Source organism: Tauraco erythrolophus, chromosome 27 (assembly GCF_009769465.1).
Source record: "Tauraco erythrolophus isolate bTauEry1 chromosome 27, bTauEry1.pri, whole genome shotgun sequence".
Taxonomy (NCBI): Eukaryota; Metazoa; Chordata; class Aves; order Musophagiformes; family Musophagidae; genus Tauraco; species Tauraco erythrolophus.
Genome location: NC_141491.1, coordinates 1047586 through 1066357, shown reverse-complemented (window position 1 = coordinate 1066357; position 18772 = coordinate 1047586). Strand labels below are relative to the sequence as shown.

At 46.3% G+C, this 18772-nt stretch overlaps 1 protein-coding gene across 1 annotated transcript in view; it reads right to left on the bottom strand.

The window, feature by feature from the left end:
* KCND3 (potassium voltage-gated channel subfamily D member 3) overlaps positions 1-18772 on the bottom strand; it is a 109304-nt gene that overhangs the window by 25300 nt on the left and 65232 nt on the right. The window contains 1 exon segment of the mRNA XM_086627326.1: positions 1662-1824. Coding sequence (XP_086483452.1) covers positions 1662-1824 — 163 coding nt within the window.

The following is an 18772-nucleotide window of genomic DNA, read 5'->3' as shown; positions in this document are numbered from 1 at the left end:
TAGAAATTCAAATGGGGGGGGAAATGATGCACTGCGTGTGTCAGTACAGCAAACCTTATAAAAGCTGCAGTCAGCCATACCGGCGTCGAAGGGGGGGGTACTGTTCCTCGCCACCAAGCGGGTCACAGCCCAGCAAAGACAGGAAAGGGTGAACCACAACGAGGACCTTCAGGATGGAGGGAAGGACAGCCTCTGGCAAGCACAGCCCTGGGGTCGGTGCTGGAGCTGCTCCGTGTTGTGACCGTGGTCACGCACAGATCTCGTTTATTTGTCTTGCCCAGGTATTTGCCACCTTGGCTGCCCAGTAACGGGGGTTCTGCCTCTCGCCGTGGCGGTGGGCCGTGTCCGTAGCACAAGCACGGTCTCTCCCAGTCTCCCGTTATTTAAACGTGCCATCACACGCTGTCCTCCTATCAAGCCTCCCCGTGCCCCGGTCCTTCCCGCGCCCTGATGCCTGGCACGTTCCTGGTGCGAGTTAAACCCCGACACCTCGTGCCTGGTGCCACCTCGTGCGAGGCACCCGCTCCAGGGGGCATTGGAATTCGTCACATGAAGGTACCCATCCGTTCTGGTTTCCCACTGCCCGGCTGCGGACTGAACAGCGTGTGGTACCGATGGACTTACATTATGGTATCTTTAGATTTATTTTTTTTTTAGTCTTTACTATGTTGTATGACTAATCAGATAAACAGCTCTCCCTCAAAAACACCTCCCAAAATTATCGCAGCTCTGTTTCCCAGGTGCAGTGGCAAACCTGATGCAGGTGTGTGTAAGACCCAGCAACGACTTGCAGAGGCTGCAGCTCCTTCCCGCGTGATTCTGTCTCTCTGCCGCTCTCCTTATGTGTTTTGACTGCCAAATTTTGTGGTTTTGTAGGTCTTGCATCTCAGCTCTCTGCTGTCAGCTCCCTGAGATGCAAGAAGGAGGCACGGCCCAGATGCTTGCCTGAAGCAGAAATAGCACATCTCTCTACTACTGTTCTCCATCAGGTCCCCTGAGCCTTGAATTTCTGGCAGACAGCATTCCATAGGGAGAAAAAAACCCAGACCTTTAGTTAGCAGTTGTTGTAAAAACCTGATTCTGGTTTTGGTGTGATTTAGCAGGCTGAAATAGAGATATAATAAATCTGTTGTACTTCCTCCATGAATCAGTAAGGTTATACTGGTAAAAACAGTGCAGATTTTGGAATATTCAGTAATCTCCTGATGTTTCCAGGGGCTTTTGTGTGTTTCTAGTGTTTTGTCCGTGTTACAGTCTGCACCTTTGAGTGGGGGGGGTTATGTGTACTGGTAAGTACATGTTTCTGGATGGGTGTTTTCAAAACTCCAGGGCAGAGAGAGGACAGGAAGCGAGCAGCCAGAAAGGCAAACAGCTCCTGTGAATGATTTAAGGGTTTATGTGTATATATTTCTTTCTGACTGGTATGTAGCAGAGGTGAGCAATAAAAGCCCCATTGCTCCTGCTGTTTAAAACACACCGGTACACGGTGCGTGCAGCGAGCTACCTGTGTCCGGACGGGCAGAGGTGGCTGTAACCGTGCGTGGAGGTGAGCCTGCACGTGTGGGTGGATGGATGGTGCGTGCCCGCTGCCCTGTGCCACGCTGCGGGTCGTCACGGGTGCCCGGTGTGCCCCGTGGCGCCGCGCGGGACGGCTCGCTCACCTTCTGCGCCCTCCGCTTGTCCGCGCGCTGGTTCTGGTGGTAGATTCGGCTGAAGTTGGAGACAATGACCGGGACGGGCAGAGCGATGACCAGCACCCCGCTCAGCGAGCAGATGGAGCCAAATATCTTCCCAGCAATCGTCTTGGGCACCATGTCACCGTAACTAGAGGGGGAGAAAACAAAAGGGAAAGCCCTGTTTCAGACAGCTGCAACGGCACCCGAAGGCTTTCCGGGTTCCCGGAGCATCGCGCGTGTCCGAGGCGGACGCTAAAGCTTCGAGATCTCCGTGTGTGCCGTCATCCTGGAGGTGACAATTGCACCCCGCTTTGGCAGTGAATTAGGCTGAGCCAAAGCAAGGCACTCTTGTTGCAGAGCAGATGTGCCAGTTCAGCAGCTGCTGAGCACGTTGAATTCCCCCCCCTCCGTCATTTGGTACCCACCTCTCCGTGTAGGTGAGCTCTGACACACTTAAAACTGCACGTCTGCTTGTGAGCAGGTTCACATATTTTCATTCCCTTGTATCCAGGTGCAAATGAGGAATGATTTACATTTCTGTTTCAAAACCCAGCCGTTTCTTTGCCATCTGTACAGTCAGAAATTTGGGGTTCATTCAAAGTCTAGATTCAGTAGAGGGTGAATTGTCAGGAATATGAGACCAGCTGCAAAAGTATTGAGACAAACCTCTGCACTGGGCTTGCCCCAGCACCCTTCATTAATGACTGTGATTTTTATGTTAAATAGTACCAGCAGAATTGAGGTGGAATGATCCATTTTACTCAGATGGAAGACAATGCCGGTTTAGGTCCTGTGGATTTTTTGTTGGTTTGTTTTTGGTTGTTGGTTTTTTTTTCTGTGTAAATGCTTCAGGCTTCACTAGCTAAAGCTTAATTTTCCAAGCAGAATCCTTCTCCTGCCTTCACCTGCATTAAAACCTCTCGAAATACCTCAAATCAATAAAATGCTATTTATGTCTATTAACTTTTTAGCTGCTGCTGCTTTATGCAAAGATAGTTTAAAAGCTCTTGCTAAGGGACGAGGTCTGCCTCGTTTAATACTGCTCGAAAAAAAAAAAAATCCTTCTTACTTTTCTCCTGCCACCCCTTAACACAATCAGGCTGAAAATTAATCATATGCCTCAAACATGATCTCAGTGACCTGGAGCAGGGAGAGAAAGCCCTTCTGTGCGATTGTAGGAAGTATAATAATAAGTGTCTGGTTCACAGTCTGTCTTGTAGAGTTTTATTCTTACACACAGACTGAGAGTTACCTCATTACTTGGGACTTCAGAGAAGGTGCTTTAAAACGCCATCAGGAGAGATCAAACTGTCTGGGAGCGTGGAGGGTTTTGCTGGGGAGATGTAGAACTTCATTTGCAAAACTATTATGAGATGCTGCAAGGCGAAATTTTGCACTGGCTGGAGCAGGCAGCACAGGAACAGGACCAAAATATTGTCATACGGATTGACTTCTGGATCTACTGCAGAGCGATCTGTGGAGAGAACACCTGGATTCGTCCCGCTGGGTTTGCGTGGCACGTCGTGCCCTTGCACCATGTTCTCTGGCTTCGCTGGCCTGGCCTGCAGTGTGGGTGACACTGCTGTTTGGAAGCATCCTGTCTGTTTGATCAGAGTGAAAACCAGCTGGAGCTTGGTCTAGACCCCCTTGCCCTTAACGAGAGGCCTCCCTCTGACTATGTTGGGGTTTGGACCGAACCTATAAAGTTGCAATTGTCCTACTCCTATATTGGCACGTGCAGCTACTGCAATATTAACTGCTGGGGTGACTATTTTTGTCCTGAGCAACACCACGAGGTACTAATGGCCACATGGCATATTTAGAACAGATACAGTGCCAAATAATCGCAAATATTGGACTTCAGTTAGTACTAATTGGGCGTTTTAAACCCAAAACTTCTTTTCCCCTGACTGGAATGAGAGAAGTCAACTTTCCCATTAATTTGTTTAGTAAAAGGCAACTTGTCACCTAAAAAATTTCTTCTACAGAAAGTGCATTTTAAGTAATTCATCAATAATCTCATTAGAGCAGCAAGAAGATAGAAGAGTTGGTAATGATTAACATTCAGAGGGTCTAACGAGACGTTTGAGCGTGTAATAAAACCATGGTAGGCTGCAAATTCAGTAGAGTTTTAGTGTGACCTCTAGTAAATCATTTCAGCTTTCTCTACCTCCGTTCCCCACTTACAGAGTGGCAGTTGGTTACTGGTTCTTCACCTGCTGGGTTAAACAGGTGCTCGGTTCTGCAGGAGCTGCCCCGTGCTCCGAATACCCCCAACGCCCAGCAGTGACCCCACGGCACTGCTGCAGCACCAATGCTGATTGCACAAGGCAGTTGCACAGAAATCCGGAGTAAACACGGTCTGCACGTGGCTCCGTGCTTGTCCAGAGATAAACGCTCTGCATCAGCCAGGTTAGGAGTGGAACATGCCTAGAGATAAACATCTTTTCTATTTATTTTGCCAGGAATCCAGGTAAATGGCAGCAGATGGAGCCAGTTTTTGGCTGCTGAATGCTCTGCTTGCTGGCTCTGCTGGCGAGACGCGTGGTGCCAGGCGAGCGCCGGGGCGTGCGACCTTGGGCAGGAGCTGCCCTCGCTGCTGCTGGCCCTGCAGTGCTGCCTCTGCACACCGGTGGTGATTCGGGAGCCTCTGCACGTGTATCCCATCTTTCACATGCCGTAGCTGTGGTTTGTCCCCTCTTCTCCTCCTGGTGTCCCTTCAAAGCTCCATGTCCTACCAAGGAAACCCTGAACACTGATGTTCCTACTTGCTGCACACAAAATGTAAAGTTCAAGTAAAGCCTTAAACAGACAAACCAGGAAAAAAACAAAATAGGAGATTGCTTTGAAGTGGTCACTCTTTAGACTGGAAAAAACTGTGAAGGCAGAATTTCAAAGTTTTTTTTTTCATTTGTACCATGACTTCTGTCACCTTTGGATATGGAAGGGGTCACATGTCACTCACCCTAATTAGCAGCTATTAGCCTTGACAGCAGAATGTGCTGTTGTTTTTCTCTCTGTCAGTACAGAAAATGTTACCAAATAGAGGTCACTGCTGCTGAGCTCTGGTTTGAGTGGTAGAGGTGCCTGGACACTGCTTAGCTCCCAGCTGGAGACAGCAATAAATAAGGTGCTGAACAGCTCGTCAAATGACTCCATCTAAAAATAGACTCTCAGCAGCATCTCTCGTGATCCTATCTCCCCGTGCAACATCCACAGCCCTACAAATAGGGTATTGTAGTCAAAAAAGGCTGGAAGATCCTGTGGGATAGGGACATCAGAAGGTGCCACAGCAGTAACAACTCAGGGGGTCCTGATGCACCCTCCCGTGCACCCAAATTATTTGGTTAAGGTCACAGAGCCAACGCAAGAGCACGGGGACAGCTGGCTCGTGGAGCAAATGGTCAGGAGAGGACTGTGCCTTCTCCGGTCGCTGTGTTTAAGTGGTCAAGGGACATTTCCTGCCCAGTGGTGCAAAACCTCGTGGTTTTCACGCACAGCCTCTGAAAGCTGAAATAACCTGGTGGAGGATGGAAACAGAAACGATGCTGCTTCAAATGAGTCAGTGTTTCTGCCTCACACTGGTTTTAATGGCTCTGAGAGCTCCTTTATCTCTCTAACCTTTTGCCTGGCACAGCAGAGTCAAAAGATTTCACTCCAGCCTGTAAGCTTCTGCTTTTAGGACAATAAGGACAGAATAATAATGTTACACACCGTACAAGAGAATGTGATTTTGAAAGCCTTTTGCACGGAAGAGAGAGAATAAAGCATGGAATTAGCATGTAGCTTTCCAGGTGCAAGGAATCCTTTTTACTCTGTAAGTAAATAGTTATGCAGTGTTTTGATGTGCACAAAGGAGGAGAAAAATGTCTAAAATTCAGCTAGAACGCTTCGATTGCGTTGCAGGACTGCGTCTGTGGTGTTGGGCAGCTCGGAGGAGCTCACGTCCCTCCGTTTAATGGGTACAAGTCCAACGTAATCACCCTAATGCTGCTTTGAACCGCCGGTGAAATAACGATCGTGTCACTTGCAATGAGCCCGTGAAAACAAAAGCGAATATTACTCATTCCTTTCTTGGTTTTGCACATGACGAACGAACAGGGAATTAACAGCTACGGGGGCTGGGGATAGTTACAGCTTTTGTTGAGGGTTTAATTCACGGTCCCTCTGCCACATCAGCTGCTCCATCCACCGTGCCAGAGGTACCCCCTCTGTGCCCACGGCTCTCCGGAGCAGCGAGCTGCTGCTCACGGGTCCCCTTCTCCTGCCCGGTGGGGTTTTATCCTGTCACATATTTGTACCTCCATGTACACAAAGATGCTGGTGCCTTTTTCGGGAGAGATGTAGGAACTTCCACGTGTGATTTATTAAATCCCCATACACTGGGAAGGTGGGAGGACCGGAGGTGCTGCGGCGGTGATGTCGTCTGATGGACTCAATGCAGACGCGCGACACAGAACCGATGGAGCGCTCCTGAAGCCTGACTTTGTCACAGGCTTGTTGTGTGGCCTCTGGAGAGACAGGTCCACTATCTATCTGATTTTTCCATGTCTGTAAGGGAGTTCTAGATAATGCCAGAGCTGTTCTGGACAGGTGTTGGGAGGATTAATTAGTTAATGCTGGTGTGATGTTTTGAAAATATAGAAGTTTTTTCTAAGGGTTTTGCAGACACAGTAACCCGTGTCCGTAAGGACAGCCCGGTGTGGTACGTCAGCTTTGAAAGGATGCTAATCCCAGAAGGAACGGGATGCACTGGTGAACGCCTGGGAAGCCTGATGTGAGGATGCTCGCGGTGCCTCCTGAACGAGTGTGCTGTAAACAGAGCCCTAATGGCTTTGAGGCAAGAGAATCTAGAAACAGGCTGTCAAACGACAGGCTTGGACAGCAAATCAGCTGTGTCCAGGGAAGCACAGAGCCTATTTCATGCTGGGATTCTTTTACATTAAATATACTTATTTTCTGCCTTGTTTTGAGCTGGGCAGCTCCCCAGCTGGGTATTCAACTTCTGCAATATCTGGCTTGGTTCTACACTACTGTTTTCTTTTTCCCTGGCATATTTTATTTGTTAATGTTTTCGTGGATGCTCTCATCCTCCCTAGATGTTCTGCTGAAGTTACATCCGTCAGCCGAGCTGCAAGGGATGAGTGCTGTAGATGCGTATCAGTGGTAGCAGCAGCTTATCTTCAGTACTCAGATTCAGTTTGATTTTTTTTTTTGTAAAGCTATGGTCAGCAGTTACTTAGGGATTTTCCGGGTAATGTTGGCTTTTTGATTTTGTTCTGCTTTATAAATTCATATTTGTTACTGAGTTTTGTAGAATGAAAGGACTGAGAGTTGTATCTGAAATCCTGAAGAAAGGTCTGACGTTGTAAGGCCCTTTTCCCATAAAATAGGAAGGTGGGACACTGAAAACAGGGATTTCTGTGCAGTGCAGGAAGTTATCTGGATGGAACTCTCTGTTTCAAGATACCACAGGGAACTTGCTAGGGATTCACGAGAGGACTGGTTAACAGTGACCATGTAGTTGCATCACCTGGGATGAAAAATGATCACTCTGAGGAGATGCAAGTTCTGCTGGTTCTCTAACAGCGAGAATGAGAAAGAGAGGGAGGTCATTCCCTACCGACTTGCTCAGGAGGGATCTGTGTTTCTTCTAGGCAGCCTGTACCAGCCCTCACCAAAGCCACATTAAAGGGTTAGATGGACTTGGGGTCAGCTGTAGCCTGTTTGTTCCTGTACCTGTACAGGAAAGGTAACCTAGCTGAAGGTCTCTGAGAGCATAGATGTTCCTTACAACAACAGCAGGCACTGCCCAGCGGAGCAGGAATGTTTATGTGGGCTCAGGAGTAGGTTATTGAATACACTGAGGGTTGAGAATACTTAATATGTGCACACACCGGTCCCATTTATTCTTCCTGGCTTGGATCAACTTCTCAGCCTGTAGGCAGTTAAAACAGATGGTCTGAGTTTGGGTAACATTCAGACCTTGAGTTGAAGCTAAAAATGGAGTTTCATTGGCAAGGGAAGTAGGTCAGAAAGCTGAAGCCCCTAGTCCTAAAATGATGAAAGGCTCCTAATCGAGTGTTCTCTATCACATTCATTAAAAGGAGCGGGGGAAGAAACATGATCAGACACCTTTGAAAAAGGGATTACGATGGGAGAGGGAGCACCCTCCTTCCTGCAAGGAGACCTGTGCCTTTGGAAGCGTGTTTGGTGGGAGGGATGGGGTGACCGTGAGTGTCGCCTCCTGAAGCCCCGCGGCCGGACGGGAATGCAGCGGGATGGGAACGGCGCTCTCCGGCGGAACGTGAGCAGCTTCATCCTCTGCCTCAGCCACAGGAGTGCTGAGAGGAGCCTCCTTGCATCGCCTCTGTTAATGCATTTCCCACTAATTTCCCACTAATAATCCTTTCCACACTGATGCTGTCATCCACCTGACTCTGGTTCTGCAATTTCATCGCCTCTGCACGTTGTGACCCGCACCGCATCCGAGACTTTCAGTCAGTGATTTTTTTTGCTCTTCATCGTTTCCTCCTTGCAGCCAACAGGGATTATTCAAAGCAAACGAGGAACCTGTGCCCGTGAACACCGTGGTCCCAGTTCAGCACGTTGGTTCAGCCCTTGCTTAACATTAAGCACGTACGTAATTCCTGGTGGCTGAAAGGATGACACCGTGCTCGTTCAATTTTTTTACGAGATGGTAGTAAGATGAATGTTTGTTCTTTGCGTTTTGCAGACCCAAGCTAATGCATGGTCATTGCTCTGCCTTTCCCCTCAAACCACTGCTGGAAATGACATTGAATGGAGAATTGCTGGCGTTCCAGCTCTGCCAGCAAATGCGTTTTTAGAGATAGTGTCAGAGGCCTCCTGTGGCCTACCTGGACCCTCTGCCCTAATCCCTGGATGTCACTGCCGCAGTAGGGACTGAAATCTGGAACAATCCATAGGTCCATGTAACTCAGAAATGACGTGCAGGGTAATTGCTGCTTCAGAGAAACAGCAGTTTACTGTGTCAGACACACCTCGCTAAAGGAAAACAGATGTTTTATTTTTTAATGCTGTCTCATGTTTCTCCGTGACCACTTAATGAAGCATTAACTAGTTTTTCACAAAAAAGAAAATTTAAACTGTTGATTTAACAGTTATTCAGAGAAAAAGAGGAATTGACTTCAGTGTGGAATCAATATACAAAAAGCTGACTTTCACTTTGCAGAAAATACCTCCAGCCTTAACCTCCACACCTTGCTGTCTTTATTCCTAATGTTTATTCATTCAGCTTTTCAGAGGAAGCTCTATTCCTTTTAGTTCTTGCAAAGCTGATATATGTAGCAAAAAGTGATCTCAGTTTGCTTCATGCATCTCCAAGCAGCTATGCTGTCATCCCAGTTTTTGATCCTCAAATCTCAGTTTCGGTAGTGATAGATGTACCAGAAAAACCTTTCTTAGATTTTTTTTTTCCTTTTTTTTTTTTTGGTTAGCCTGCTGAACTTAACAGCATTTTTGGTTAGACAGATCTTTCTCCGATTGACAGAGTTAGTTTTGGTTTGAGGTTTATTGAGAAGACTTAGCAGGAAGCACCAAAGATGTTGTCTGGGCTGTTCTTTTTCTGAGCAGAAGGCGACTGAAAAGAGGAAACGTTTCAGTGGACTCCAGAGCAGTGGGTGGTGCTGGAAATTTCATGCCATTCTGAAGTTCTCTGCACTAGAGAATTTCAAGTGAAGAGCAACTGCTACACTTTGGTGCACCTCAAACCCTCCAGTGATACTGATCACCACACGCTGGGCGTCCTTGTGCACTGCAGGGCAAGTTGCAGAATAATGAAGAGTTCAAGAAAAGAGTCAGAATCCATTTCCTGCACTTATGTTTGGAAAACTGCAAAGGTCTTCAATTCCCTGAACCAGGAAAGCTCCTTTTTATTTTCCTGTTCTAAGCTGCAAATTCCTAGACTCATGGTGAGGGCAGCGTCGGGGCCTGGGGAGTCTCTAGAGCAGGTCTGTTGTCAGCAGAACAGAACAACGCACGTTTGTCACAAGTTACTGTTCAGCCCTTCAACTCACCATTACCAGTTGAGCCAAAGCTCGCTGGTTTGCCACAACAGTGGGCATTTATTGTCATACGTGAACAAAAAAAATCCATTTGAGTCTTTCCTTTCTGGCAAAAAGCCCACCCCTTGCCGTGTATCTCCGTATCGGGCGGCTTTTTCCCATGAAGGTGAAAGTATGATGTCATTTTCAAGGACTCCTGCTTCCTTGGTAATTGAAGCTTTTCACCCTGAACCTGACAGCAAGTTCTTCCTCGGTCAATATTTGATTTAATTTAAATTCTAACGTGGGCAGCAAGACTCAAACTCATTTATTGGAGTTATCCCTCGCGGTGGTGCGGGGCGGTCGCCGCCCACGCGTTCTCTTTGGCCCCGGAGCCGAAGAGCTGTGGGACGCCTACGAGTTGTAATGAGCCACCTTGCTCTGATCTTTTTGTTTGGTTATTTGTTTTATTTCAATTAACCTCAGCAGTCCAGCTGCTCCCTGCACGCAGCGTCGGTGCGGATGCTCGGAGGTGCCTTGCAGCCTGTGATCGTAACGTGCTTAAAGAAGCTACTGTACACAGTCACTAATTAGTTTATGATTTGGCATTGTTATCATTTTGCTGGTATGTCAATCATGATAATTTGTCTGTAAAGGCACAGAGAGGTGTGTTTTATCCAACACAGAGCTGAAATACCAATTAAAGTGGAACGGTGGTTTTGCAGCCACCCGGTCCTGAGCGAGCCCTTCGCCTTGGGTGTTCCAGTTGTGACCCACAGCAACATCTCTAACCTTCCTGTTTTCTACAGCCATCAAGCACCAACAACACTCAGGAAATATTAGGAAAAAATCCTGAGTATTATTGTCCATCTGACCATCATCTGATACAGGCATCTGTCATGTTAGTAACTGAGTGCTTCTCAATGACACACGCTTTTTAAAAATGTTTGTTTTAATGGAAAATAAAACGTCCCAGATTAAGGCATTATTTATTTCTGGCTGCATACACTAAAGGCCTTTTAAATGACTTCATTCATTATTAATTCAAGAAGAATCCTCATGTTACTCGGAGTGAAAAGCGTATACAATTACCTGATAGTAGAATCCATTTTATTTGGCACCTTAAAGCTCTCTTAAGAAGAAATCTTTTTGGAAAACACACAGGCTGGAGAGGGCAGTCAGTGCATTGAGTAATTAGACTTTTCACCTAATAGCAGGGTGGAAGGCTCCCTGCCCTGTCTTAAGTTCTTAACTGTGGTGTCAGCTTATAGGAAGGGCTGGGGTTTTGCTTTCATTTTATCCTCATCTTTTTCTTTTCTGTCTTTTTAAGCAGCTTGAGCGTCCGTGCTGAGCCGTGTCACAGTCAAAATGATACACATACTGTGCATTTTAATGAGCTGCTAACACTGATTATATGAAAAGCAATCTCAGAAATATTTACTGAGTCAAAAAAAAAAGCCTATGGGGAATTAATTAGCTTTTTAAGAATTGGCTTTTTGAAAGCCTCAGATTCTGGAAAAGTTGAAGTTGGAATTGGAAGCACTTTCAAAGGAGTGGAAGAAGTGCACAGAAGAAAAAGGAGTGAGTTGTAACGGAGTATTGCACATCACAGGCACCTCCGTGCCGGTCAGAAGATGCCCTGGAAGCTGGATGTATCCTTGATTCACAGAAGTCTGGATATGGAAGTCTGGAAGAATACGGATATTTGGCCGAGTCGCAGAATTGCGGAGCGGCTGAAGTTGGAAGGATCCTTTGGAGACCTTCTAGTCTAAGCCCTGCTCAGAGCAAGGGCATCCAGAGCAGGGTGCTCAGGGCTGTGGCTATCGGGTTTTCCATGTCTCCAGGGATGGAGGCTCTGTGATCTCCATCAACAAGCTGTGCCGGGGCTCAGTCACCCTTGCAGTAAGAAACCAGGTGAATACCCTCAAGCTGGAGGCAGTTCTCGTGCAGTTTTTCTTGCTACAGCATTTGAAATTTTGCCTCTGCGTGGAGGTGGCTGCACTGGGTACAGCAACACACAGATGCACAACTAACCTCCTCCTCACAGTTCCTGTAGAATGGCTTTTTGACTGGTTTATTGGAAGAGTAAAGCTGGTTTAGTTTGATCGTCTCCTTAGAAGCTTGATTCCTTTAATTATATTTAAGCACCTAAGCTCTGCTTTAAATAATAGTTTGAAATATTTTATGTTTAAGAAGACCTGTAATTGTGCAAATTTGCGTAGAATTACCTTTCCTGATCAAAAGTTCTATTTCAACAGTCTAGCAATGATGCTCAAATAGTGAAGTGCATGAAGTGTGTCAGGTTTGTTGGAATGAGAAACGTGCCACAAGTGAAAGGTGTGTCTCATGTCTAAAAAATGATCTGTACACTTCTCTCTACATCCTATTATCTCTATCCAAAAAACACGGACCCTAATAAACACAATTTCACAAATATATATATATTTTTAAATAGTGACATTGGAAACTCGCTCCATTCAAGGCAATGGGAAGTTGCATACAAAAACCAGTTACACCAATCTGATGAATGCTTCCTTTTCCTGCAGATGCAAAATGCTGGGTGTCACCTAAATACACACTCCTGTCCCTTCCAAGGGAAAGTGATCTAATAATATGGCATTTGTCGTCAGATAGTGACATGTGAAAGGAATTCAGAAGTTACTGGGATCAGGCACACATCGTAAATGAAAGGAGTATTTCAGTGATAGGAAGAGTTACACGAGCAGCAGAGCAGAGAGTACTTACAAGCTCTGCAGAAACTATTTCAGTGCTGCTCAAGCCCTGGAAACGTAAGGGACAAATCCTTGGCATCGTGGGTTGAAAGGCAATCGGAAATTCAAACGTGGGACTGGTCCTTGAAGGATGGCTTGGTGTGTACAGGATGTTACTGAGATCAGAAAGATTTGAAGAGGGTTTTCTTTATTGCCCTTCAGCAGAATGGCAGATAATATTGCAAAAAGTTGTAAAACCACGTCACGGGTGGGATGGAGCGCGGGTTTCCGGACCTCTCTCGTGGAGCGCGTGAGCTCCGATGCTGAGGAGCGTGTTTGCGGCGCAGGCTGTCTCAGCCTTTACTTCTAAGCAAAGCAGGATCGGGGTGAGTTGGAGACTTGCAGACATGTATTCCAACATTTCACGTGCAGCATGTAGTGCTCCCGTGTGTCCTTTCAGCCCCGCGTTCCCTGACTTCTGGTGGGTTTGTTCTCGTCCACAGAGGCGCCTGGCTTGTGAGCAAAACTGGGACTGATGGAGGGTTAGATTTACCAAGTTAATTGGGCTCGTAAGAGGGATCACCGAGGCACTGGTGCAGGCCTAATGCTGTTTGCAGCCTCACACACCTCAGTAGTTTTGTAAATCCGGCCACAGACGCTGCGTGCGACGCTGAAATCCGCTCTGGTTTTAGATCACGTCAGGCAACCTGCCCAGCAGGGACAGGTTAATGCTGCAGCAGAGGCACAGTCTGAACACGATATACCATGAAAAACTGGGAGATCGTATCCAGAACCTGTGCCTGGCTCTGCTAACCAAAGCTGGGGTGTTTCCTCTGCAATGCAGAAGACTGTCGCGTGGCGTGGGCGTGCTTTGTTCTACCTTGGTTTAGATACTTAATGGTTTCTTCTCCCCCCACCTTTTTAATGGTCTTGTTTAAATAAATATTAATGCCTCGTCTTCGAGCAGGTGCAAACCTGTGCTCCAGAAAGACTGTGTTATGGTTGCAGAACCGTTACCGTATCCCCATCAATCATACTCCCATTTGCTCCTGGGATGTAAAGAGCACCTGTGGCTGGTTAGCTACAGACTTTGTTACAAGCTAGATGCCTTCAGCGTTCCTTGCTCATAGCCATGTTCCTTCTGCTGTTGTTTCTATGAATAAATTCCGATTTTTCGGAAGCCCTGAAATAACTTTTTCCCCCTTATTTCATGACTCTGTAGAGCAGATAATAAAAATAAATAATAAAACCCCAAGAAATACAGGTGCCCCTCTGTGAGCCTACTTAGTGCAGGGGGGCAAAAGGTTGTCACAGAAGACAGTGAAAACAAATAGCTTTTTCTTGTGTTAGCTACTCTTTTATCTTCTTTTATCTCTTTTAGTTCATTTTAATAGTGTCTTATTGAGAAAAAAGGTGAGCTTTAAACACCATACTGCAATACCAAAGTTTATTCTATGAAGTGTATGACAGATAAATCAGGAATCTTTATGTTCTTTCTTGTATAGTTTTTTTTTCAAATAGAAGACCAATGGTATGAACCTGCTCTGAGTGATCCCTTGATTTTATTCCACTGCCTTTGAGAACAGCCACCACGAAGGCACAGCAGCATCATTTAGACTGTCCAAGAGGGTTTACTCTTGGTGAGCTGCAGGTCTTATGGATGGGAACTGTCTTACGCGTCCGTACGGACAGACGTACGGAGCCTTGGAGCACCGTGTGTCACACACGTGGGGATGTGGTTCCTGTGGGTCCTGAAGCAGCTTTTGGGTCGGTCTAAACCAGTTTCACTCTTTGTTCATCGTTACAGCAGCTGACGAGATGGGTGGCAGGATGAAGCCAACCTGGCAGGACTCAGGAACGGGATGTAAGGGAACGCAGGGTCCCTTCCAGGGATGGCTGGTAGCCATGGGCTTCGCTCGAAGTGGCCACCTGCGAGTCATGCTGCCCCTCGCTGCTTGGACTAGCAGGAGTGCAGGCTCTAGCATCCATCTTTATCTGTATTTTAGGATATCTCACCCATTTGTTCCTCTAAGCATGTGTTAATATTAATAACACACAGATAATTTTTCTGAGTAAGAAATCAAATTCACCTACATGCTGCCAGATCTACGCCTCCAGGGAAGTGTTCTGAGTCTAGAGCTGGTTGGATAATTCCATTCTATTTCAGACTCCTCTTTCTTCAAAGACAGACTACAGGAGCATGCTCACGAATATCAGTTTCTCCTGAAATGTTTTGGATTTATATTAAGAAAAAAAAAAATATCCAAGCCATAAACTTTTAACTGAGAGCAACAGAAACCAATTGAAAACATTGGTTTGTTTGTGCACAGTTCAATTTCCCTTGTCTGTATTTGATTAAAAATGCTGCAGATTTAACGTGGTTTTTCTTCTAAATAGAAAGAAAAACAAGAAGAAAAATAGCCCTGCATGAAACTCCCTGTTATTTTCTTCAGCAGCGGAGTGTTTTATCATTCTGAGCAAAAATTAACCGGAGTTGTCGAAGTTTGCCAGTGATTGATAGTGTCACCTTCACTGTTACGAGTCAAAACTTGTTTTCTCCTTTTCCACTCCTCCGGAGCTCAGGCAGGCAGTTTGCCAAAGCGTAAAATTCCCTTTTGCGCAATTGGAACAGTCAGCAGCGACAGCCAGGTCGTCGCTCCGAACATCACATCCCATCAGGAAACAGGGATGGGTTTCCCAGCCCGGGCAGCGGCGGTGGCTGCGGAGCCAGCAGCCGTCCTGGCGGCACGGGGAGGGGGCACTGGCACACCAGTGAGCAGAGCGGGAAAGGGCTGCGCTGGGACTGGGGTGAGGGTCGGGAGGAGCAGGGGAACGCGCTCTCCTCCGTCCGTCTCCCGCTGAAGATGCCGAAGGGTGTTGACCAACTGGACGTGCAGGGAGTGTTTTTCTGGAGCTGCAGAGAAACTCTGGTCAGTGGTGGGACTGGAACGGTGTCGTCCCACGTGCGATTCATGGAGACTTTGGGATGGGTGACCCTCAGCTCCAAAACCCCCCAGCCTGGGGCTGCTTCCAGGGAGCATCGCAGCGGGATCTGCCCATCCCACCCAACGGCACTGGGTCAGGGCAGCATCTCCTGAAACGTCTGCTCCTCTGTCCACCTGTTAGTACAGAAATGGCTCCTCTTGTCCCTGTCCTGTGTCACAGGCAGGTTCTGGCAGCACCACGTGTGGCAGTGTGTGCACACGTGTGTGCTTCGCATTCCGTCTGGATCCGCTTGTCTGGTTTAGCTTTGTTCTTTGGAATTGTGTTCTAGATTGGACTAGATGATCCTTTGAGGTCCCTTCCAACCCCTAACGTCCTGTGATTCTGTGATATTTGCTACAAGATTATACGACGTGCACGATAGTGTCCTTCTCTGGTAACACTCAAAAAGTTGATTTTGAACTTTTGGCCTCACAAACGTGTTTCTCCCAGATGAGCAAGCAGACAGCTCGTGATGAAAATTAACTTGCTAATAAAAATAATTAGTACACAAAGGGACAATCAGCAAAATCAAACCCTGCTTTGTTTCCCGCAGTGTGTTTAAGTATCGCATGAATAGAAACAGATTATAAGAATAAGTCTTTTGTGGTCTGCACCTTGGGATGAAGCTGAAAGATGGTTCTTGTCTCTGTAGATACCTCAGGTCCTTTTCCTGATATTTTATGCATTTGAGCAGCCAGATCTTTATGCACATTCATAAATATTTCAGGAAAAACAAAAGACTGGATTGTCTGGTCCATTTTCTGGCATCACTACTACATAGTGAAATTGCCATTTTGCAGTTTCCACCTGTAAATCTTTTGTCTCATCCTAAATCCTCTGTCTAGCCCTTCCCGTCACCGCTCGCAGAGTTGGTAAATTCACAGCTTCCAATAATTTCCTTTCGTAGGAGATTTTACTCCATTATTTGCACAATTTGAGATTCAAACTGTCATCTGTTACTTCATTCCCATGTCTGTGAAGAAGCCTCTTTCCTTTCCTTTCCTTTCCAAATTAGTACAGGTAGTAAAGGCATGTTGTATTTTCTCTAAGATATTACAGGGAGATGCCTGGAGAAAAGCGAACGTTTCTGAATTTGCTCCCCGTGATATCTTTTTCTTCCTGTTGCTACATATGCACCTTGAAAAGTTGAGCTTTTCCCTGTAGATATGACACTTCGAATGCTGAGTCTGAGTTGATGCCTCCATAAAAACGCTTGCCTATGAATTCATTCCCTTGCAATTACTGATTCACCATCCTTCCTCCAGGTACAAACCACCGCAGATAACGTTATTGGAATTTATCTACGGGAGTGACACGCAGCAGGCTCATTTCCCAGAGTGATTTGGGAATAAACAAGCAAACAAAACCGAGCCAAAACAAAACATAAACCCCCTAAACCAAACCACCGGGGGCCCAGATCTGCAGCACGCGTTTTTATTCTGCCTTTCCCGTGGAAAAAGGAGAGATGTCAGGATGCAGGGTGTTCTGCAGGAGCCGTGCAGCGTGTGCCATTGGATCTGCCCGTGTTTTATACTGGGGCTGGGAGGAAGCTGCGGTACCTTTTCCCTGCAGATCAGTACAACAGCTGTCAGAGCTGTACACAGGGACGTAAGTTACAAACAGTTGTTACCAGAGCGGCCAGGGAATCAGGTAAGGGGAAACTACACGCCGTAGGTTTGTTTCTTTGGATGCTTTTTTTGGTAGATCTTGGATAAATGGGGAAACACACCGGATTTTTAACTCATCCTGATTTAGGCAAATCTGTGGCTGACCTTTAAGCTGCCTGGGTTCAGTGCAGGGATTTCCTTTGGCTTCCGCACATTTTAAGCTCCGTTTTGCTCCTTTTGTATTCAGGGGGCAGTTAAACCCCTGCAAATCTGAAACAGCAGCAGGGAGATTTCAGCCCTCTTCTAGCCAGTGCTGGATCAAAAATATCTTCTAAAAATATCTCACGTTCGATCGCTTCTTGGGGCTACAAACCTTTGCTTTGTTTTGAGGAAGACAAGCAAGAGGGATGGAAGACCTCCTTCCCCAGCCACTGAAGTTCAGAATATCTGTAGCAGGGGAAATGCGTTTTTTAGTGTTTAAATCCAGTGAAGCAAACTGGAAAGCAGTGCAGTGGAAGCTGTGCAATTAAAGTAGGGCTGTACCAGCGTGGCTGAGTGGAGGTGCGGGTACGATAAGCCCAGTAAGGAGTAAATCTGGGCGTAAATCCGAACAAAGCAGTGTTAACATTGTCCCCTGGAAAGAGTGGTGAAACCTCCCTCCCCTTCAGAGAGTGGGATAGCTTTCATATTTCCTGAGGAAAATGGTGCAGAACTCTAGCTGACTTCACAGAGCTCCCATACATCCCTGCAGGAATGAGGCTGCTCGGTTCGGAACCTCCAGCCTTCTTTGGATTTGTGTGTATGAGCTGGGGAGGTTTTGTGATATTGATTTTATTTATTTGGTATAATTGTTGTGCTTTGGAGAGAGAAACATCCTGGTCCTCGTCTTTTCTCTATCCTGTCTAAATCACATCCCTAGTATTAGAACAGCCAAAGTTCCTTGCCTTCCTAGTGAAACAGGCTGCTTAGGCACTAAGCCCTGGTAATCCAGTTTATGTTTTCATAGCAATACGTATCATACGAAGATATGCACAGCTTGTGCTTGATGTAAGCACTGAGATCATTACAGTGTTCCTAAATCCTTTTATTTTAAGATTTATTTAGTTGATAAACTTTACGTGCTTGTCCTTCATTTGTCATTTCTAGCCTGGGCTTTAACCCAAAGTCAGCTTCCCACACCTTCTACCATCCCAGTTTGCTTCCTTTTGCCTGGAGATTTGTTGGTACAGGAGACAGAGAGATGTCATCTACAGGATGTCAGAGCGATAGGCAGATGCTCCAAGGGATGTGACTTTTGGCTCTTTACGTGACCTTGGACAGCCTAAGCAAGCTCTTTTCTCCCCAGTTACCCTTGCCTAAAAGACAGGAGCTGTTATCTCCTTCCCTCTAATCCCCAGTGTTTTCTTTTGCTCTTTATATAAGGGACTTTGCTCTTTGCACTGACACGGCGTCCAGTATGTATTTTCATAATCATTATTTACACTTTGATTAAGCATTCATATTCTTCAGTAGATGACATTAATAATATCAAATGCCATTTTATACAATATTTAAGATCAGAATTTCCTATTGGAAATCAATGAGAACGTCTTCCTAAAAATCAGTGACCTGAATGTCCCTTCTTACGTAAGAAGTATCTATATTTATCAATGCTGATATAAGATGCTACGGCGGTCTGTCTGTTCACGGCCTATGCAGAATTCCACGATGCTCTTCTCGGAGGTGACCAGTTAGCTGTCAGGAGTGGAGGACTTTCAGCCTGCACCAAT